The following is a 21,394-nucleotide window of genomic DNA, read 5'->3' as shown; positions in this document are numbered from 1 at the left end:
AGCCGGGAAAAAAAAAGGGATATTTTTCGTGAACATATATAGAAAGAAATTAATACCTAGAAAAAAAAAACATTGATCGATCTTGCATAATTAATTGGGGATAAATAAGGGGTTTCGCACTTTATTAAAGAATTTGAACCACAAATCAAAGATTATATTTTACACCCGCACGCATACAGGTGTTTCCAAACTCCAAGAGAACCGTTAAGTAACCCCCTCATACTCTTATCTATATCTCCTTCCTGATCGATCCTCTCATCTTTTCCCCATGGCCATGAGCTCAAAGCTATTCTTAACAGCAACTATCATAGCTCTTACCTCTTCCTTAATTGCAATTAATCATGAGTTCTTGTATGATCAGCCATCTGTTGTAGAAAAGAATTCTAGTGGTAGGGAATGGGAAGCTCTTCAACTTGAGGGTGCAATCGGGCCTGAAAGTTTTGCATTCGACCCGCTTGCCGGGGGTCCCTACGCCGGAATATCTGACGGTCGAGTCGTCAAGTGGGAAGAACGTGAAAGGCGCTGGATCAATTTTTCCTTCGCTTCTCAAGAGAGGTACCATTTATATAATGCATATCTATATTTTTCCTTTTCAATTTTAAACGGTAAAGGTGTTCTTGCGTCAGCTTTTCAAGTCTATGCTTGCTGTGTTTACGATTATTTCAATGGTTTCTCCCTCTTTTGTGGAGAGATTTAATGGATAATGAAAGAACGAAGGAAGGTGAACGAAAAAGAAAACTAGTGAAGGAGATGATACTATTCCATGCCTGGCTTTGATTTGCTGTCAACTAGCCTTGTTTGAAAATGACGATTTAATGTTTTTTTTCTTTTTTAAAAAAAAAAACTTTAGAACGATTGGATTAGGCCTCACAGCTGTTTTTTTTTTTTGTTATTCCCGAATAGTCGGTAGAAATAGGATATGATTCTTCTTCCACTCCTAGTTAATCACTGAAAAAAATATATTTCTTTATCCTTTTTTGTAAAGATATTGCTTACTGATATTTAGTCTTTGAAAAATAAACTATATTTTTTTTATATTTAAGTAGAAAATAAAATAGAAAATATTTTTTAATATTTGGTTATACTATAAAAAATATCTAAAAAATCACGTAATAATAAATCAATTTTTTTAACCTTATCTAACAAATATAAAACATTAAATATAACTATTCAACATATATCTAGTTTTTTGTATTTGAAACATTGAAAATAAATTTATTTTATATAGCATCCTAATTTCATAACACAATTTTATGATTTAAAAGGTATGGTTGTTATAGTATGATATATTTTGTATTCGAATATATTTGATAGGGATATTATTTAAATTAAAGTATTATATGCACTAGTATTTAAAATTAATACACTTTTATATTTTATATTAATATGTCCTAATATATTATTTCCTATATAAATATATTATTAATTTATTATTTTCTAATAATAATATATTTTTAAATACTTTATTGATGATATTAATAAATTTAGTTCTTAATGGAAAGTATTTTCCAATCTTTTAGACTGAAAAAAAATACTCTTTTCCATCTAAAGTTTAATGTTGTTTTTAGCAAAAAGTGAATTTAATTGACCTGTAACCTAACATGAAAAAATCAAGAAAGTATTTTCTAAAAAAAAACACTTTCCAAAAATAAATACGACGAAAACAGTACAAAACTAAAGTGGCAAGAATAGTTGGTGTGTAAATTAATAAAATTAAATCACGTTGGTATCAATATTATTGTACCTTGTATATTAATTAATCAATACAATTTAAGGTGTATTTAATAATATGGTGTATATATTCTTATAAAATTATGTTTGGATTGAAAAATTAGTTTGGTATTTTAAAAGTTTTTCCAATGATTTTAATATTAAAATTATCTAAAAATATATAAAATGGTATCATTTTAATATCTTTTTAGTATTTTTAAAGTATTTTGAATGATTTTAATATTAAAATTATCTAGAGATATATAAAATAATATGGTTTTAATATCTTTTCAGTTCAAATTCATTTTAACATTAAAATAGAAAAAAGTTTCAATAATTGCATGTATTTTCAAATACACAAACATATATATTGATTTCATATATATATATATATATATATATATATATATATGTAAAAAAATCTTTTTGATAACAGTGAGATTATATATATATTGATTTCTAAAACTCTTTGATCCTTGTTACAATCTTGAACAAAACCTATAGAATCAAGTATATAAAATTGAGGTAATGGATGATATTGAGCTGAAAGAAAAAAATTATTGAAATAATATCAAATTGGTGGTTTAGGACAGAGCTATGTCGACGGCGATGGAAGTCTTAGGAGACAGTGACATCGTTGTGATGCTCCCCAAATTAAATGGGTCACAACTTTTTATCAGCATCTGATCTTTGTGTGCCAGAGACATGCATCTTCACGCATCTTTCATATTAAACTAGTTTATTGACTCATTCTACCGCAAGTCGAAGTAAAAATAAATATATGTGAAAAAAATATAGGCATTCTTAATATATCTTAGAAAAAAATAATTTTTAATCATGAATTTAAAATCATGTGTATATTAAATAATATTTTTATTTAATACTAAAATAGAAACACATTAAATTTATTTATGTTGTATTAATTAAAAACTTGTAGTGATAATCTTAAACAAAAAGATTGTAAAACTAAATTTTTAACTAACTCAATATTAAAAAATAAAATTAATAAAAAAAGCCTTAACTAAAAAGAACATATCAACTCGAATTAATCAACCATAAACTCACGACACAAAGGATGCACACAATCATATTCAATAAGTTTTTTATTTCATAAATTATTTTTTATTTAATAGATTATAACAAAATGCATGATAATTTTTTAAAATTAAATATTAAAAAAAACCATGATTGATGTATAGGACCAGAACAACAAATGTAAATTATTAATAACAAGAGTCAAGTTGTATTTTTTTTTTGTTTCAGGTCAAATAAAAAAATAAATCATTGATAATAAATGATGGAATTTTTTTTTTATATTCAGGGTCACCAAAATATATTGAACTAAAAAAAATAAATAAATTATATATTATAGTTTAATCTATCAAACTTATAATTCAAGTTATATATTTAATTAGATTTTTTTTTATAAAATATATATTTAACCTGAACATAATTAAAAAAAGGCTTACAACCAACCCAACAATGTGGGCTCATGCCTCACTACCCCAGGGTCCCTTCAAGCCCTAGCCAGCGTACTTAGTACATTTAGATTTATATTTTTTTATTATTATAATTTAAATGGATGAATAACCGTTTTAAAAAAAAGAAATAGATAAACAACATGTCATTTTTATTTAATAAATAAAATTTATTAACTTATAATTTAATTATAGTTATAAAATCAAGTTTATGTATTTTTTATTTAATAAACCAATTCTCAACTCATTTTAATCTGAAAAACTCTTTATAAAGATTTTTAAAGAATCAACAAATCAATTCATCAATCTAATAAAAAAAAATTATAAATAATAAAACCAACTTAAATAATTTTTTTTTATTAACTTACATATGACTTTTAAACAATATTGATACTCAGAATAACTACCACGAGACTATCATCATTGAAAAAATAATGTTAACACAGATTTTAACAATTGCCATGGTCAATACAGGTATCAACAATCAATATTTTCTTTCTACATTGAATTTCAATAAATACCTCTCTCTCTCTCCTTCATAAAAAATAATTAAAAAATAAAAAATAAAATTTGATAATAAATTTAAATTTTCCACAATTAAATGGATTGATTAGGTATTCAATAAATTTGAATTTCCAATAATTAAATGAATTGATCAGGTATCAACTAAAACAAATAAGGACCAAACTAATTTTATTTGTTTTTCATGTTAATCCTTTATATGTGATTGATTATTACTTCAGACTCAGAAATGTTCAATTGTGAAAAAAAATCCGAAGACAAAATTTAAATTATAAAAAAGAATTGAGAATAATTTGTGTACAGTGCAAGCTATACTTTGAAATCTCCGCACGGCTTAGTTTTTTTTAATGTCGGAACAGGGACTTATCAACGTTTGAACTTTATACGAGCTGTCCTTTCCGAACCAGATTGAAAACCTTTGATGAAAAAGATTGCTGCAGGACCATGGCCTAGGACCAAAAACTATAGACACCACATTAATGCATGGTGGAACATTAAAATTCCTTCTTTTTTTAACATTAAAATTCCCTTCTTCTTTTTTGCGCTGTTATAATTGCAAATGGAAGATATTTCATGGTTATCACAGTGGCACAGGTCCTGGGTCGGCAGGATAAATCAAGTCTATATTAAAATAATATTAAATTTTTTTTGAAAAATTTGATTAAATCACCTTTTTAAATAGATCAAAAATAAATTCAAAACAAGTTAAAAAAAATATTGGGAGGGAGTAAATGTTCAATTCATGTGAGCTCTGACCATTAACGTCCTCCACCGAATAAATTCTGGTCAGAATACCGTCAGCATCACATAGACTAGTTGCACACACGTGTACAAATAGAATGGACACATGTATGGTGTCGTTTTGTTTGCTCCAAGTTATTAAACCCGGTCTTAAACCGGTCATTAATTCAGCATTGAATAGTTGTTTTTTTCAAAAAAAATATTATTATTATTTTTTTAAAATCAAACATATTTTTGACTGGGTTAACTGGTTGATTTGGCCAAATTAAAATTAATTTTAAAAAAATTCTCATAACAAAATAAATTTAATAATTTTGATTTGCTTAGTTTAGTATTTTGATTATGAATTTTATAAAATTTCTCAAGAGAATAAAAAATATATAATTAAATTTAAATTAACATTGAAATTATTTATTGTGATTTTATTTTCTTCTTCATATATATATCTTTAAGATGAATTTATAAACCACAAAGTAAACTATGATATATAGTTGTGATTTTTCATTTACAAATCAACGTAAATGTGAACTAATAAGAATTTCATCAACAATAAAAAAAGGGGAGTGAGATTATTTTGTTCATTTAAGGTAACAAAATGGATTAAGAGATTTTTATATTTTTTTTCCCTGTGATCTAATGATGTTTATTAAATCTAACATGTTAAATCCCAAACCAAAATTAATAATTAACATGACTGTAGCAGATATTAAAAAATATATATATACAAAACTTGTTATATATTAACTAGCCCGTAAATCTCATGTGTTTAAAAATATGTTTAAGAATGTAGTGTAAATTATATTTTTTAAATTTTAATTTTTTTGTTTAAAATATGTTTAAAAAAAACCCTTGAAAAAAAACATATGAACTCAAATTAATCAATCATGAACTCAAAATACAAAAAATGCACCCAATCATATTCAATAAGTTTTTTATTTCATAGATTATTTTTTATTTAATAGATTATCATAGAATGCACAATAATATTTTAAAATTAAATAATAAAAAAATCATGATTAATGTATAGGACCGGAACAACAAAAGTAAATTATTAAGAAGAAGAGTCAAGTTGTATTTTTTTTGTTTCAGGTTAAATAAAAAAAATTATTGATAATAAATGATAAAATTCTTTTTTTATATTCAGGGTCACCAAAATTGAACTAAAAAAAATAATATATCATATATCATAATTTAACATGTCAAACTTATAATCTATTTCACATAATTAATTAAATCTTATTATTATTTTTATAAATATATATTTAACCTACACATAATAATAATAAAAAAAAGACCCTACAACCAACCCGACAATGTGGGCTCATGCCTCAATACTCTAGGTCCCTTCAAGCTCTAGCCGATACACATAGACTTGTCGTTGCTTTTTTTATGATTTAAATAGATGAATGATCTTTTTTTAAAAAAAAAATAGATAGATAACATTTTATTCACGGTAGTAAATGTAATAAATGAAGTTTGTTAACCCATAATTTGATTACTATTATGATAGTTATAAAATCAAGCTTATGTATTTTTTACTTAATAAATCAATTTTTAACTTATTTTAACGAAAAACTCCTTTTAAAAATCAACAAACCAATTCATCAATGTAATAAATCAAAAAAAAAATTCTAAATAATAAAATCAATTCAAATAATTTTTTTGATTAACTTATATATAACTTTTAAACAATTTTAATACTCAAAATAACCACCACAAGACTATCATCATTGAAAAAATCATGTTAACACTAATTTTAACAATTGTGATGGTCAATATAGGTATCAACAGTATTTTCTTTCTATATTGAATTTCAATAAATACCTCTCTCTCTCTCTCCTTCATAAAAAATAATTAAAAAAAAAATTGACAATAAATTTGAATTTCCAATAATTAAATGAATTGATCAGGTATCAACTAAAACAAATAAGGACCAAACTAATTTTATTTGTTTTTCATGTTAATCCTTTATATGAGATTGATTATTACTTCAGACTCAGAAATGTTCAATTGTGAAAAAAAATCCGAAGACAAAATTTAAATTATAAAAAAGAATTGAGAATAATTTGTGTACAGTGCAAGCTATACTTTGAAATCCACACGGCTTAGGTTTTTTTAATGTCGGAAATCAACGTTTGAACTTTATACGAGCTGTCCTTTCCGAACCAGATTGAAAACCTTTGATGAAAAAGATTGCTGCAGGACCATGGCCTAGGACCAAAAACTATGGACACCACGTTAATGCATGGTGGAACATTAAAATTCCCTTCTTCTTTTTTGCGCTGTTATAATTGCAAATGGAAGATATTTCATGGTTATCACAGTGGCACAGGTCCTGGGTCGGCAGGATAAATCAAGTCTATATTAAAATAATATTAAATTTTTTTTGAAAAATTTGATTAAATCACCTTTTTAAATAGATCAAAAATAAATTAAAAACAAGTGAAAAAAAAAATATCGAGAGGGAGTAAATATCCAATTCATGTGAGCTCTGACCATTAACGTCCTCCACCGAATAAATTCTGGTCAGAATACCGTCAGCATCACATAGACTAGTTGCACACACGTGTACAAATAGAATGGACACATGTATGGTGTCGTTTTGTTTGCTCCAAGTTATTAAACCCGGTCTTAAACCGGTCATTAATTCAGCATTGAATAGTTTTCTCTTTAAAAAAAAATTATTTCAAAAAAAATTAAACCAAACATATTTTTGACTGCGTTAACTTACTTGGGTGGTCAAATTAAGATTATTTTTTTAAAAATTCTCATAACAAAATAAATTTAATAATTTTGATTTGCTTAGTTTAGTATTTTGATTATGGATTTTATAAAATTTCTCAGTTGATAAGTAGAGAATTAAAAAATATATATTTAAATTTAAATTAACATTGAAATTATTTCTTGTAATTCTATTTTTATCTTTATATAGACACACACATATATATCTTTAAGATGAATTTATAAACCACAAAGTAAATATAGCTGTGATTTTTCATTTACAAATGAACGTAAATGTGAACTAATAAGAATTTCTTCAACAATAATAAAAGGGGAGTGAGATTATTTTGTTCATTTAAGGTAACAAAATGGATTAAGATATTTTCATGTTTTTTTTCTATAATCTAATGATGTTTATTAAATCTAACATGTTAAATTTCAAATCAAAATTAATAATTAACATGATTGTAGCAGATATTAAAAAATATACATATAAAAAACGTGATTGGCTAGTTTAATTGATAAAAAATCCAAAATAAACTTATTATATATTAATTATCCTATAAATCTCATGAGTTTAAAAATATATTTGAGAATGTAGTGTAAATTATATTTTTTAAATTTTAATTTTTTTGTGTAAAATATTTTTTGTTATGTTTTTATTTTGTTTTAATTTATTAATATTAAAAATAAATTTTTAAAAAATAAAAAAAAAATATTTTTAATTATCACCACCCCCACACATACGCGGTTCATGAACCTGGCCGATCCTTGTAACTATACCACCGGCAAATAATAAAGCGAACACACACTTTTAGCTGTTTGTGCGCAAAAACACAACAAAAAACAATTTCAAATGTATATAAATTCTTCTCTCTTTAACAACGACAAAAGCTCCTCCTTTCCCATCACTATGGCTTCCAAACTCTTGTTCACGGCCATAACTCTTCTTCTCTCCACCTTAGCCATTGTTATTTTTTCCTCTGAAACATCCAATATAGAAGTACCTCTTTCCAGTGCCAGAGCTAGACAGCTCAAAGAGGTTCCGATTGTGGGTGCTTTTGGGCCTGAAAGCTTTGCATTTGATTCGCTTGGTCAGGGTCCCTACACCAGTTTATCGGATGGCAGGATAATCAAATGGCAAGGAAATAGAAAGGGATGGACAGATTTTGCTGTGGCTTCTCCAAATAGGTATGCATGTAAGCAACAGCCTTTTGCTCACGATGGTATAAGTTTAAGAAGTTCATGGCTAGATGTTTTCTAGGCTAGAAACTCACGTCGTAGTTATCACTCATCAGCATCAAGATTAACACGTTGAAGATCTAAGCTAATTCCTGCAATTGTCTTGTTTGTTGAGCCTGATCTTCTTTTTTTCATGTTTTGTGGTGGTTGGGGAGGACACAAACAGTTAGGTGATTGTCCTTACCTTATCTTTTCATGTTTTCCTTAAAGAAGGGTAGATATGGTCATCATTGGCACCATATTTTATAACCTGATCGGGTAGTCGACGAGGATGGTTCAGGGCTAATCCAAGTTAATTGTTTAAAAAAAAATTAAAATATTTTATTCTAACAAAAAAAATTGTTTTTTCTGAGTTTTACTAAATCAAGCTACTAGTTAATCAGGTTTTTTTTAACTGAAATTTATTTAGATTTTATATTCCTGCCAAAACGAGTTAAACAACAATTGAAAGTCGTTGCTGTCCCAAATTGTTGAAGAAATGGAATAATAATGATTTAACAAAATCCAATTGCAAATGGAATTGCATTTGTGACAATTCCTATATTAAATGGAACGGTTTCTTATTTATTTTAATGGGATTTTTGTAGAGACCAAATTATATAAAATAAAATAAAATAATTTCTTATTTTAATGGGATTTTTGCATGGACTAAATTTAACATGTTAAGATTGACAACGCCGGCAGAGACGGCTGTGGAGGGCCACAAGATCACCAACAGACGGAGCACATTTGCGGGCGTCCATTGGGTTTATGCTTCGACGAAACACACGGTGATCTATACATTGCTGATGCTTACATGGGATTACTTAGAGTGGGGGCACAAGGTGGCTTGGCCACCAAGATCGTGACACATGCACAAGGAATTCCCTTGAGTTTCACTAATGGTTTGGACATAGACCAATCCAATGGTGCCATTTATTTTACCGATAGTAGCTCACAGTATCAAAGAAGGTACGTGAACCACTCTATCTTTTCTGATTTATTAAATAATAATGTTATAATCGTTTATAGGAAAGATATCACATTTTAAAAATTATTTTTAATATTAATATATCAAAATAATTTAAAAATATTAAAAATATATTAATTTAAAATTAAAAAAAATATTTTTTTAAACTATTTTTAAAACATAAAAACAAATAGATACCTAAGGTGAAATTTTTATATCAGATTTTTTTTTGATAATTTATAGATGAGAACTAAGTGTGAAAAATTGTGATAATTTGAAAATAAAAATAGATTTGATTCCAATCGAAGATTTGTGAGGAGTAGGGGGGCGAAATTGAGGCTATCCAAATACAAAGACCGATGGGACAAATCTTCAAGTGGCGGGGATGAATTTGCTTTAAGCCACAAACTAGCTGGTTTGCAGCAAAAAATTGTTTTTTTTACATAATTAAAATAAAATATTTATGATAAATAAAACAATTCAAAAGGAGAGGAGAAAATGATTCGTATAGTAAAAGATTCTATTTTTATTCATGTATTTCATAATTAAAATAAATATTAATAAAAATGAAAACAATTCAAAAGAAAACGACAATATTTATTCATAGAGTATAAAATTATATTTTTTATTCACGCATTTCATTTTCGTTTTGATAAAAATAACTTCTTTAATATTAGCTTTTTTTAGAAAAAAATAAATCAGATTAAATAGTTTTAAGTATTTTAATAATATAAATTGAGAAAAAAAATTCATTCTTTTAGTAAAAAATCGAATTATTTATTCAATTATTTTTTTAATTTTTTTTTAAATTTCATTATAATCTATAAATAACTAAATTGAAATTTTTATATCAGATTTTTTTTTTTTTTGATAATTTGTAGATGAGAACTAAGTGTGAAAATTTGTGAGGAGTAGGGGGGCGAAATTGAGGCTATCCAAATACAAAGACCGCTGGGACAAATCTTCAAGTGGCCGGGATGGATTTGCTTTAAGCCACAAACTAGCTGGTTTGCAGCAAAATTTTGTTTTTTAAAAAAAAAACAATTAAAATAAAATATTTATGATAAATGAAACAATTCAAAAGGAGAGGGAAAAAATGTATTCGTATAGTAAAAGATTCTATTTTTATTCATGTATTTCATAATTAAAATAAATATTAATAAAAATGAAAACAATTCAAAAGAAAACGACAATATTTATTCATAGAGTATAAAATTATATTTTTTATTCACGCATTTCATTTTCGTTTTGATAAAAATAACTTCTTTAATAGTAGCTTTTTTTAGAAAAAAATAAATTAGATTAAATATTTTTAAGGATTTTAATAATATAAATTGAGAAACAAATATGCATTCTTTTAGTAAAAAATCGTATTATTTATTCAATTATTTTTTTAAATTTCATTATAATCTATAAAACAATTTTTTTTAAAAAAAAAACACATGTTTATAATTTTACCCTAACTATATAAAAAAAATAATGTGAGGCCAGCCCCGCCTTTTAAAAAACAGGTGCTAATGGGTCTGTATAGCCAGGCCCACCTAACTGAACCACTTAAAAAAAACTCTGGCACATTCTAGAAAGGCCAGACGGGTGCACCTAAGCTCATTTTTTGGTTTTCTTGCATGGCATGCCCCTTCATTTGAATATGCAAAGCAATAAATGCAACTGAAATATTATTAATTGGACAAATTTTGAACGGTTCTCTGGGCAGCCTTAACCTGCACATATGTTCTTATAAATGTTTATAACATCCTGAATGATGGATGCAATCTTGCAGGCATTATCTCTCAGTGGTATTGAGTGGGGATAAATCAGGAAGACTAATGAAATATGATCCAGTAAACAAACAAGTGAGCGTTCTTCTCAGCAACCTCACGTTTCCAAATGGAGTAGCTCTTAGCAAAGATGGCACCTTCATTTTATTAGCGGAGACCACCAGATGTAGAATTTTAAGGTATTGGATAAAAACGTCGAAAGCTGGAACTGTCGAAGTCTTTGCTCAACTACAGGGTTTCCCGGATAACATAAAAAGGAGCCCTAGAGGAGGATACTGGGTTGGTTTAAATTCAAGGAGAGAGAAGCTGTCTGAGTTGTTATTTTCATATCCATGGATAGGGAATGTTCTGCTTAAGCTTCCACTCGACATATCGATGCTCGAATCAACTCTGTCCAAGTATAGAGGGAGTGGCTTGGCAGTGAGGTTGAGTGAGAATGGTGACATACTGGAAGTGTTCGAAGACGAGGACGGAAATAGGTTGCAGTCTGTAAGTGAGGTCATGGAGAAAGATGAGATATTGTGGATAGGGTCAATAGCTTTACCTTTCGCTGGAAGGTATAGGATATGAACACGCAACTATATATTAGTGTGGATATTTTTCATGAAACAATTAAGAATTACATGCAAAGTTTTTTTCTTCTTCTTATATTTAGGCAATATAAGTATGTACGTATATGGTTTTTCATCATCATTCGCACATATATATGAGAAGAAATTAAGGCCGAGCTCCGGTTAGAAAAGTTGGGAAAACATAATGGGTTCTTAGAGCATGATTGAAGGAGGATTAGTTGTCGAAATGGCAATGAATTGTTTAAAAATCTTATGTGGATTACAGGTGATCGAGCACTTATCAGGGCCATATAAACTTCCTGGTGGAAACTGACTGGTGTAAAAATAAAAAACATCAATGGAAAAAGTCTCCTTGACCTCTTATGCATACATAGCTCTGTCAGCAGTTCCACAAAAGAAAGCTTTTGATATGCGAAATTCTCATCAGAAAAGGTGTCCATTTTTCGTCTATCATTAAACTAGGTATGCCATACCGCAGAACTTCATATTTTCGATTGTTTTTTTCTGAAAAAAATTTGATTTTTTAATTTTAAATTATTATTATATATATATGTGTGTATCATTTTGATATAAATATATTAAAATAAATTTTAGAAAATAATTTGTATCATACTTTCAAATATCCAAACAGGCATTCATTTCACTCCTTGACTCATGCTAGGCCACGAATAATTTCAAGGGAAGTAGTCTTTTTTCTTAATTAAAAAAAAAAACAGCTTTAATCTTGCCTTTTTGAAGTGCGGGGCCAAAAAAACTATGCCCCATAAAGAAACACAAGAAGAAAAATCGTCTAGAAAATTAATCAAAGCCTGTGTGAAATTGTATAGAGTATGGAACGGTGAGTATTCTTGAAATGTTGGAAAATATTTTCATATATATTGCATGAGTTGTTCAAGAAAGAAAGAAAAGTTTCAAATCATCCGCTCGAGATTTATTTAATAAAAAATAAAAATTCAAGAATATAGAATGAAATGCATGTCTAGGCTGCTTTGTTTAAAAAACAAAAAAAATATTTTAAAAAATAATGTTGGTTAAAAAACAAAAAAATATTTTAAAAAATAATTAACAATATATTTTAAAAAAATAATAATAAACGAAGACATTTTGACTGCAATGTACAAAAAGTCACATAAGCAAGTCTTATCGTGAAAGAACTATACCAAAATAATAAAAAACTGAGTTGATGCTTGATACCATCACCATCGCTCTTCACTCTGTCAAATCGCAACTACTAATTCTTTCTCTAATTTTTTTTTTTACATAAACTTATATATAGAGATGATAATACCAAAATAAAAAAGATTTGGTTGGTCTCAACCCAACCTAACCATCTCAAGCTAGCAACCGAGCTATAATGTAACTTGGTTGGGTCAATTTGTAGCCCCAGTAAAATTATTATATTTTCTGCCTCTTTCATTTCTCTTCTTTTTTTTATTGTCTCTGTCAAATCATTTATATTTCTTAGCTACGATTGTACATGTTGAGTTACACAAGCTATAACTTCAGCTATAACTACTACCTTTCATGTTGAGTTACTCACAGTGCAAGCTAAATGGGACATGATCAAGCTACCATAAGACATGAATGAGTTAAGAAATAAAACTATTATCTTTTACAGTGAGCTGTTCTCGATTTTTTTCAAGATAGATTGTATATTTTCAAAAGTTCTCATCTCAACAAGATCAAAAAACACTTTGGTTATCTCTCCATCTGCTTCTCTTACATTATATTTTCTTGAAAAAGCTTTAAACTGATTTTAGCATCGAAAAGTTATTTTGCAAGCAACACTCACCGCCTAGACCATCACTATCCATGAAGAAAGCCCAGGTATAGTGAAGTTTTTTTAGCTTCATCAAAAAAGATCTCATACATTTTGATGTGATTTTAGGTGATTGTATGTATTTATGTATGGTTCAAATTTTTTATTTTTTTATTTTGAATTTGAAATAATAACATATAAATCAAATTTATCTGTCAAGTGGAGCAAAGTTTAAACTCCAATGGATTCATCTAGTGATTAAGGAGGTTTGTTTCCTTCATTGATTTTTTTCAAATTAAATTGTAAGGCTAGAGAGATTTATTTTAATTTATTTAAATGTACTAAATTGTTACAAGAGATTTGTGTTTATAATTATTTTAAAAAATCTTAATCTTAATTAATACATGAATTCAGTAATATCTTTACGTTGAATAAAAAATAAAAGAGCCCACATCATTAAGGTTGAGCTACACCTCCGCGCAACCTGTTTTCAACCACCACTGATTCTGCTGTTTATGTGTTGCTCGATGCCTGGTTCCGTCATCCACTCTGAAGACCGACTTCATCAATCATGGGAGCTGTCAAGATCATAAACACAAAGATGTGGTCTAGAATCCAACATATCCTTCTTACAGTCAAGCTAGCCCGCCCACCCATCACTGTATGGTCCCTTGACAGGCATCGATTTCAAGGTTGTGGGCTCGCTCTCGGCTCTTGATACAGTCCTGGTGTTTAACTTCATGTCAAAACCCAATCTTGAACATGGCCTTTTGTGGTCGAAAATGGGTCCTCCATCGGATTGTTGCTTTTCCTTCGAAAACTATATATCCACCAACTGAGAACCTGTGGTTTGCGCTTCAAGCTGCCCTCGTGTGGCTGACAACGCCCTGCATAAATGGTCACTTGGAGGTGTAATTTTGATTTTACCTACCGTTTGTGAGCACAGATTTCAGTGTTTTAAGGCAGAGAAGAGAGAAGAAAGAAGTGAATCTTATTCACTTGGAGGTGTAATAAGATTCACATTATCAAAATGAACTAACTGGGTTGATGTAAGGCAGAGAAGAAAGAAGGAATGGTGCAAATTCTTGAATTATTTTTTCTTAATGGTTAACGTTATTCTTAGACAATGTTTTAGATTACCCGCTGTGAAATTTCAATCTCAAAATATTTAAGAGTGTGTTCGGTAACGGTGGAAATCGTATTCTTTTAAAATTTATTTATTTATGCATAAAATATATATTTTTAATATTTTTAAAATGTTTTCATATGTTAATTTTAAAAATAATTTTTTAAAATAAAAAATTTTATTTTAATATATTTTCAAATAAAAAAAACTTTAAATCATTACCACTGCTATAATTCAAACACATCATAAAAAAATTGAGGCCGTACCCCACTTAGCCTCGACTTTAATAATATATTGTTTGTTTATGTGGTAAAAATATAATTTTTTAAAAATTTATATTTTTTAATTTAAAATTATTTTTTATTATTTAAAATTATTTTGATGTACTAATATTAAAATAAATTTAAAAAAATTATTTTAATTAATAATAAATTTTAATCCTCAATCTTAATATATAATGAAATTTATCTTCATTTCGTTTTTACCTTTTTCTAAGCTCGAGAAGACTAATCAAACTCCTTGAATTATTTTTTATGCATGATAAGTTAAATCAGTTTCCCGGGTGAGTTTTTGAAAAATAATTTATTTATTAATAGATATATTGATGGATTGTTTTTCCTAATCTCTCCTTGGATTTGAAATTGAGATGGTGATGTGGAAGTCAAGCAGATGACCAATTATTTAATAAATAATGTAAAACATTTCTCCTTTAATGAGAATAACTCAGAACACTTCCACTACCTTGGGAGGCATGTCCATAGCGACAAGACCAGCGTTATGTCTACGTTAACAGTTCCATGACGTGTTTAAGGAATTACAGCGAAATTTACAAGAAAGGGTTCCTGTACTTTTCTTTTTGAGAATTTCCTACGTTTTGTAAATTCCCTGTCGCTTTTTGCTCCAATAATTTTATCTGTATTTCCACCTATATATTTAATTTTTAAAAAAATATATAAAAATTTGTTAAATGTTTACAAATATTAACAAATATATTTTTATTTTACTTGCAGGGTTGTGTTGAAAAATATTTTAAACAAATATATAAAATTAGAAAAGTTGGGAAAACATAATGGGTTCTTAGGGCATGATTGGAGGAGGATTAGTTGTGGAAATGGCAACGAATTGTTTAAAAATCCTATGTGGACTACAGGTGATCGATCACTTATCAGGGCCATAAACTCTTCTTGGTGGAAACTGACCGATGTAAAATTAAAAATATCGATGGAAAAAGACTCCATACTAGGCAACGAATAATTTCAAGGGAAGTAGTCTTTATTTATTTATTTATATATATATATAAAGCAGCTTTAATGTTGCCTTTTTGAAGTGCGGAGAAAAAAACTATGCCCCATAAAAAACCAAGAAGAAAAATGGTCTAGAAAATTAATCTAAGCCTGTGTGAAATTGTATGGAGTATGGAACGGTGAGTATTCTTGAAATATTGGAAAATATTTTCATATTTATTGCATTTAAGTTGTTCAAGAAAGAAAGAAAGAAAGAAAAGTTTCAAATTATCCGACCGAGATTTATTTAATAAAAGAAATAAAAATTCAAGAACATAGAATGAAATGCATGTCTAGGCTGCTATTCAACTTGTTTTTTATGATTTATTTTAAATTATTTTTTTAATATTTTGAATTGTTTTGATACAGTGAAGTTAAAAATAAAATTTAAAAAATAAAAATTATTTTAATGTATTTCTATAAAAAATAAAAAATAATCATTAATATATTAAAAATAAAAAAACTAAAGAGACTTTGATTGCTATGTACAAAAAGTCACATAAGCAAGTAGTCGTGAAAGGGGATGGATCGGCTGCAGAGACCAATTTGTCAGCAGTGTCCTTCCATAGTTCCGTGTTCTATCCAACCTACTTGATTTACATTCGTTACAACAACACTCGAAGATGACCTCTGAGTATAGATAATTTATTTAAGATACAGTTAGAATGAAATTTAATTTCAAGACATGGAAATTGGTTTGCAGATATACATATGTATTCTTGAATTTTGAAAAAAAAAAACAAAACCCACAATTATTTCAAAGAAAAGATGAGTCAAAAATAAATTCCCCCAGTCATTTTCCATTATACTTGCATACATGTAAGACCGGTAGTAAACTATTAACAACAACAACAATAATAAAAAAGTTTAAACTCCAATGGATTGATTTGGTGATTTAGTGAATTTATTTATTTACTTATTTTAATTTTGAATCTAAAATAATAACATACAAGCTAAATTTATCTATTAATTTTGAATCTAGAATAATAACATACAAGCTAAATTTATCTATCAAGTGGAGCAAAGTTTAAACTCTAATGGATTGATCTAATGATTAAGGAGGTTTGTTTCTTCATTGGTTTTTTAAAATTTAAATTTTAAGGCTAGAGAGATTTATTTGAATTTATTTAAATGTACTAAATTGATATGAGAGATTTGTGTAATTTATAATTATTTTAAAGAATCTTAATCTTAATTAATGCATGAATTCAGTAATATCTCCACGTTGAGTAAAAAATAAAAGAGCCCAGATCATTAAGGCTGAGGTACAACTCCGCGCAACCTGTTTCCAACCACCACTGATTCTATCGTCTATATATTGCTCGATACCTGGTTCTGTCATCCATTCTGAAAACCGACTTCATCAATCATGGGAGCCGTCAAGATCATGAACACACAGATGTGGTCTAGAATCCAAGATATCCTTCTTACAGTCAAGCTAGCCCACCCACCCATCACTGTGTCTGTATATATGGTCCCTTTGAGAGGCATCGATTTCAAGGTCGTGGGCTCTTTGGCTCTTGATACAGTCCTGGTGTTTATCTTCATGTCAAAACCCAATCTTAAGCATTGCCTTTTGTGGTGGAAAATGGGTCCTCCATCGCATTCTTGCTTTTCCTTCGAAAACTATATAACCACCAATTGAGAACCTGTGGTTTGTGCTTCAAGCTGCCCTCGTGTGGCTGACAATGCTCTGCATAAACGGTCACTTGGAGGTGTAATTTTGATTTTTCCTAACGTTTGTAAGTACAGATTTCAGTGTTTTATCTCAATAAAAACAATGACATTGGATCTTGTAATAAGATTTTTATGATCGAAAATGAACTAGGTTGTTGCAAGGCAGAGAAGAAAGATGGAATGGTGCAGATTCTTTGAATTCTTTTTTCTTAATGGTTAACGTTATTCTTAGACCATGTTTTAGATTACCTGTGGTGAAATCTCAACTTCAAAATATTTTCAGAGTTGAGGTTGCACTGCTGCCATAACCTCGACTGTAATAACATATCGTTTGTAGAATTAATTTTTTTATATTTTTAAATCATTTTAATGTATTAATATTAAAAATAAATTTTAAAATATCATATTATTTTAATATATTTTTTAATAAAAAATAACCATTACCATTTTAATCCCATATAATGAAAATTATCTTCATTTCCTTTTTACCTTTTTCTTAGCTTGAATCCTTGATTTATTTTTTATTCGTGAAAAATTAAATCAATTTTTTGGATGAGTTTTTGAAAAATAATTTATTTATTAATCGATATATTGATGGATTGTTTTTCCTAATCTTTCCTTGGACTTGAAATTGAGATGGCGATGTGAAAGGCAAGCAGATGGCCAATTATTTAATAAATAATGTAAAGCATTTACCCTTTAGTGGGAATAACTCACACAATTCCACTACCCTGTGAGGCACGTGCATAGCGACAAGACCAACGTTATGTCAACGTTAACAGTTCCATGACGTGTTCGAAGAGTTACAACGAAATTTACAAGAAAGGGTTCTTGTACTTTTCTTCTTGAGAATTTCCTACGTTTTGTAAATTCCCTGTCGCTTTTTGCTTCCATAATTTTATCTGTATTTTCACCTATATTTTCAATTTTTTTAACAAATATACAAACATTTGTTAAATTTTGACAAATATTAACTAATATATTTTTATCTTGAGTTGTAGGGCTGTGTTGAAAAATATTTTAAACAAATATATAAATTTTAATCATTTATTAAAAAAACTTGTGTTTTTAATTAGTAGGGTAATCTTAAAAAATATCTTTAATGAATATAATATTATATAAATATTAACTTTTAAGATGTATAACTTAACTGATTAAATTTAAATTTGTCTTTTAGAAATTATCTCGTACTTTTATTGAAAATTTATATAATTATTATTTTTTTATTTTAATAATAAAAAATATATTATATAAACATTAATCATAAATGAATTGCTAAAAGATTAATAGACTTGTCATGTCGCTTCCATTGATCATTTTGTCACCTGGAACCGAAGGATAACAAAAATGGGCCCACTGTGATGGTAAGGATATGAGTGATGACATGGGAAAAGGGGGCCCCACTTGTGGCCCCACTTTGAGTGAAGATGGGCACTGCTAGAATTTGCTTTGATGACGTGGTGTCTAACTACCTGCAATGCATGCCACATCATGGCTTCTGTAGGGCTTGCTTCACAGCTTGGTAATGTAAAATATAGTTATTTCTTAATTTCTTTTAATTAAAAATATATTATTTTTTAAAAAAGTATCTTCAGTATCCACATGTTAAAATTATTGAAATATATATAAAAAATAATTAATTTTTTTTAATTAAAAACAATTTAAAAATCACTTTTTAGTAAAAGTTACTTTGTATCAAATTATGACGTAGTATAGATTTTTATTTGGATAATGGTTTTGACTCTTGAGTTCAATGATTATTGATTCATGAATATTATTAGTCTGGTTTTTTATTTCATCTGTTTATATGATGATTTTTAATTATCATCCAAATAACCTTCCAATTTTGTATTTAGGGTTCTGCTGACCGTACGATCCGGTGCTCGCATCCTCGCACGTGATTCATGATTCGAGATGGGTGGACGTTAGAAATACTTTTCAAAAAAGAGAGAGAGAGAAGGAGGCAAAAATCCATACGACCTTGATTCTTCTCTGCTCATCATGAAAGAGAAAAGGCAGGAACCTTCCTTTTATCTTATCGTTATTTGCTATAGGGTGTGTAGAAGTTTGATATCCGTTATTTTAAAAAAAAATATTTTTAATGTTAACATATTAAAATAGTATACAAATATAAAAAAATATTAATTTTAAATAAAAAAAATATTATTTTTTAAAATATTTTTAAAATATAAAAACAAACAGTACTTATGAACCATCTTTAAAAATTTAAAAAATAAGTCAATATACAAAACAAAATATTATATTAACTAATATTGTTTTTTAAATTTATGAATATAAATAAATTTAAGAATACCCACACACATATAATTTATTTTTGTCTTAGAGATCGGTGAACAAATTTGTGCAACAAATTATGTTGTTTTTTATTGAATATTTATGCAATCAACATATATCCACTTAACAAGTATATAAACATTTGTTGGATGTTTACAAATATTAAAAAATATATTTTTATCTTGACCTGTAGGGTTGTGTTGAAAAATATTTTAAACAAATATATAAATATTAATCATTTATTAAAAAACTTGTGTTTTTAATTAGTAGGGTAATCTTAAAAAATATATTTAATGAATATAATATTATATAAATATTAATTTTTAAGGTGTATAACTTAACTGATTAAATTTAGATTTTATTTTTAAAAATTCTCTTATTAGTTTATTGAAAATTTATATAATTATTAATTTTTTTTAAATAATAAAAAAAAATATTATATAAACATTAATATAAATGAATTGCTAAAGATTACTAGACTTGTCATGTCGCTTGCGTTGATCATTTTGTCACCTGGAACCGAAGGATACCAAAAATGGGCCCACTGTGATGGTAAGGATATGAGTGATGATGACATGGGAGAATGGGGCCCACTTGTGGCCCCACTTTGTGTGAAGATGGGCAATGCTAGAATTTGTTTTGATGAAGTGGCGTTTAACTACCTGCAATGCATGCCACATCATGGCTTCTGTAGGGCTTGCTTCACAGCTTGTAATGTAGTGACGTAGTTATTTCTTAATTTCCTTTAATTAAAAATATATTAAAACAATATTATTTTTTTTAAATATCTTCAGTATCCACATGTTAAAATTATTGAAATATATATAAAAAATAATTAAATTTTTAATTAAAAAACAATTTAAAAATCACTTTTTAATAAAAGTTACTTTGTATCAAATTATGACGTTGTGTAGATTTTTATTTAGATAATGGTTTTGACTTTTGAGTTCAATGATTATTGATTCATGAATATTATGAGTCTGGTTTTTTATTTCATCTGTTTAAATGATGATTTTTAATTATCATCTAAACAACCTTCCAATTTTGTATTTAGGGTTCTGCTGACCGTACGATCCGGTGCTCGCATCCTCGCACGTGATTCATGATTCGAGATGGGTGGACGTTAGAAATACTTTTCAAAAAAGAGAAAGAGAGAAGAAGGCAAAAATCCATACAACCTTGATTCCTCCCTCCTCATCATGAAAGAGAAAAGGCAGGAACCTTCCTCTTATCCTATCTTTATTTGCTACAGGGTGTGTTGAAGTGTAACATTTGTTATTTTTAAAAAAATATTTTTAATGTTAACATATTAAAATAATATAAAAACATAAAAAATATTAATTTCAAATAAAATTTTTTATTTTTTAAAATATAAAAACAATCAAGACTATGAACCATCTTTAAAAATTTAAAAATTAAGTTGATATACAAAATAAAATATTATATTAATTTATATTGTTTTTTTTTTTAATTTTATGAATATAAATGAATTTAAGAATACCCACACACATGTAATTTATTTTTATTTTAGACATCAAAGT

General features: G+C 27.5%; 1 protein-coding gene across 2 annotated transcripts; it reads left to right on the top strand.

The window, feature by feature from the left end:
* The first annotated feature begins 1 nt into the window (after nt 1).
* Nucleotides 2-11,868, top strand: LOC105127607 (strictosidine synthase 3-like). Of its 2 annotated transcripts, none has more exons than XM_011028969.1 (3): nt 2-555; nt 9,099-9,365; nt 11,144-11,868. In XM_011028969.1, exons 1-3 carry the CDS (start codon nt 269-271, stop codon nt 11,709-11,711), a joined length of 1,122 nt encoding a protein of 373 aa, XP_011027271.1. In that variant the 5' UTR covers nt 2-268; the 3' UTR covers nt 11,712-11,868. The 2 variants fall into 2 exon arrangements, with proteins under 2 accessions (XP_011027271.1, XP_011027270.1); XM_011028968.1 differs by lacking the exon at nt 2-555 and adding an exon at nt 7,904-8,363.
* The last annotated feature ends 9,526 nt before the right edge of the window (nt 11,869-21,394 follow it).

This window comes from Populus euphratica, unplaced genomic scaffold, assembly GCF_000495115.2.
Source record: "Populus euphratica unplaced genomic scaffold, PopEup_1.0 scaffold13.1, whole genome shotgun sequence".
Lineage (NCBI taxonomy): Eukaryota > Viridiplantae > Streptophyta > Magnoliopsida > Malpighiales > Salicaceae > Populus > Populus euphratica.
This window is presented reverse-complemented; position numbering and strand designations above follow the sequence as displayed.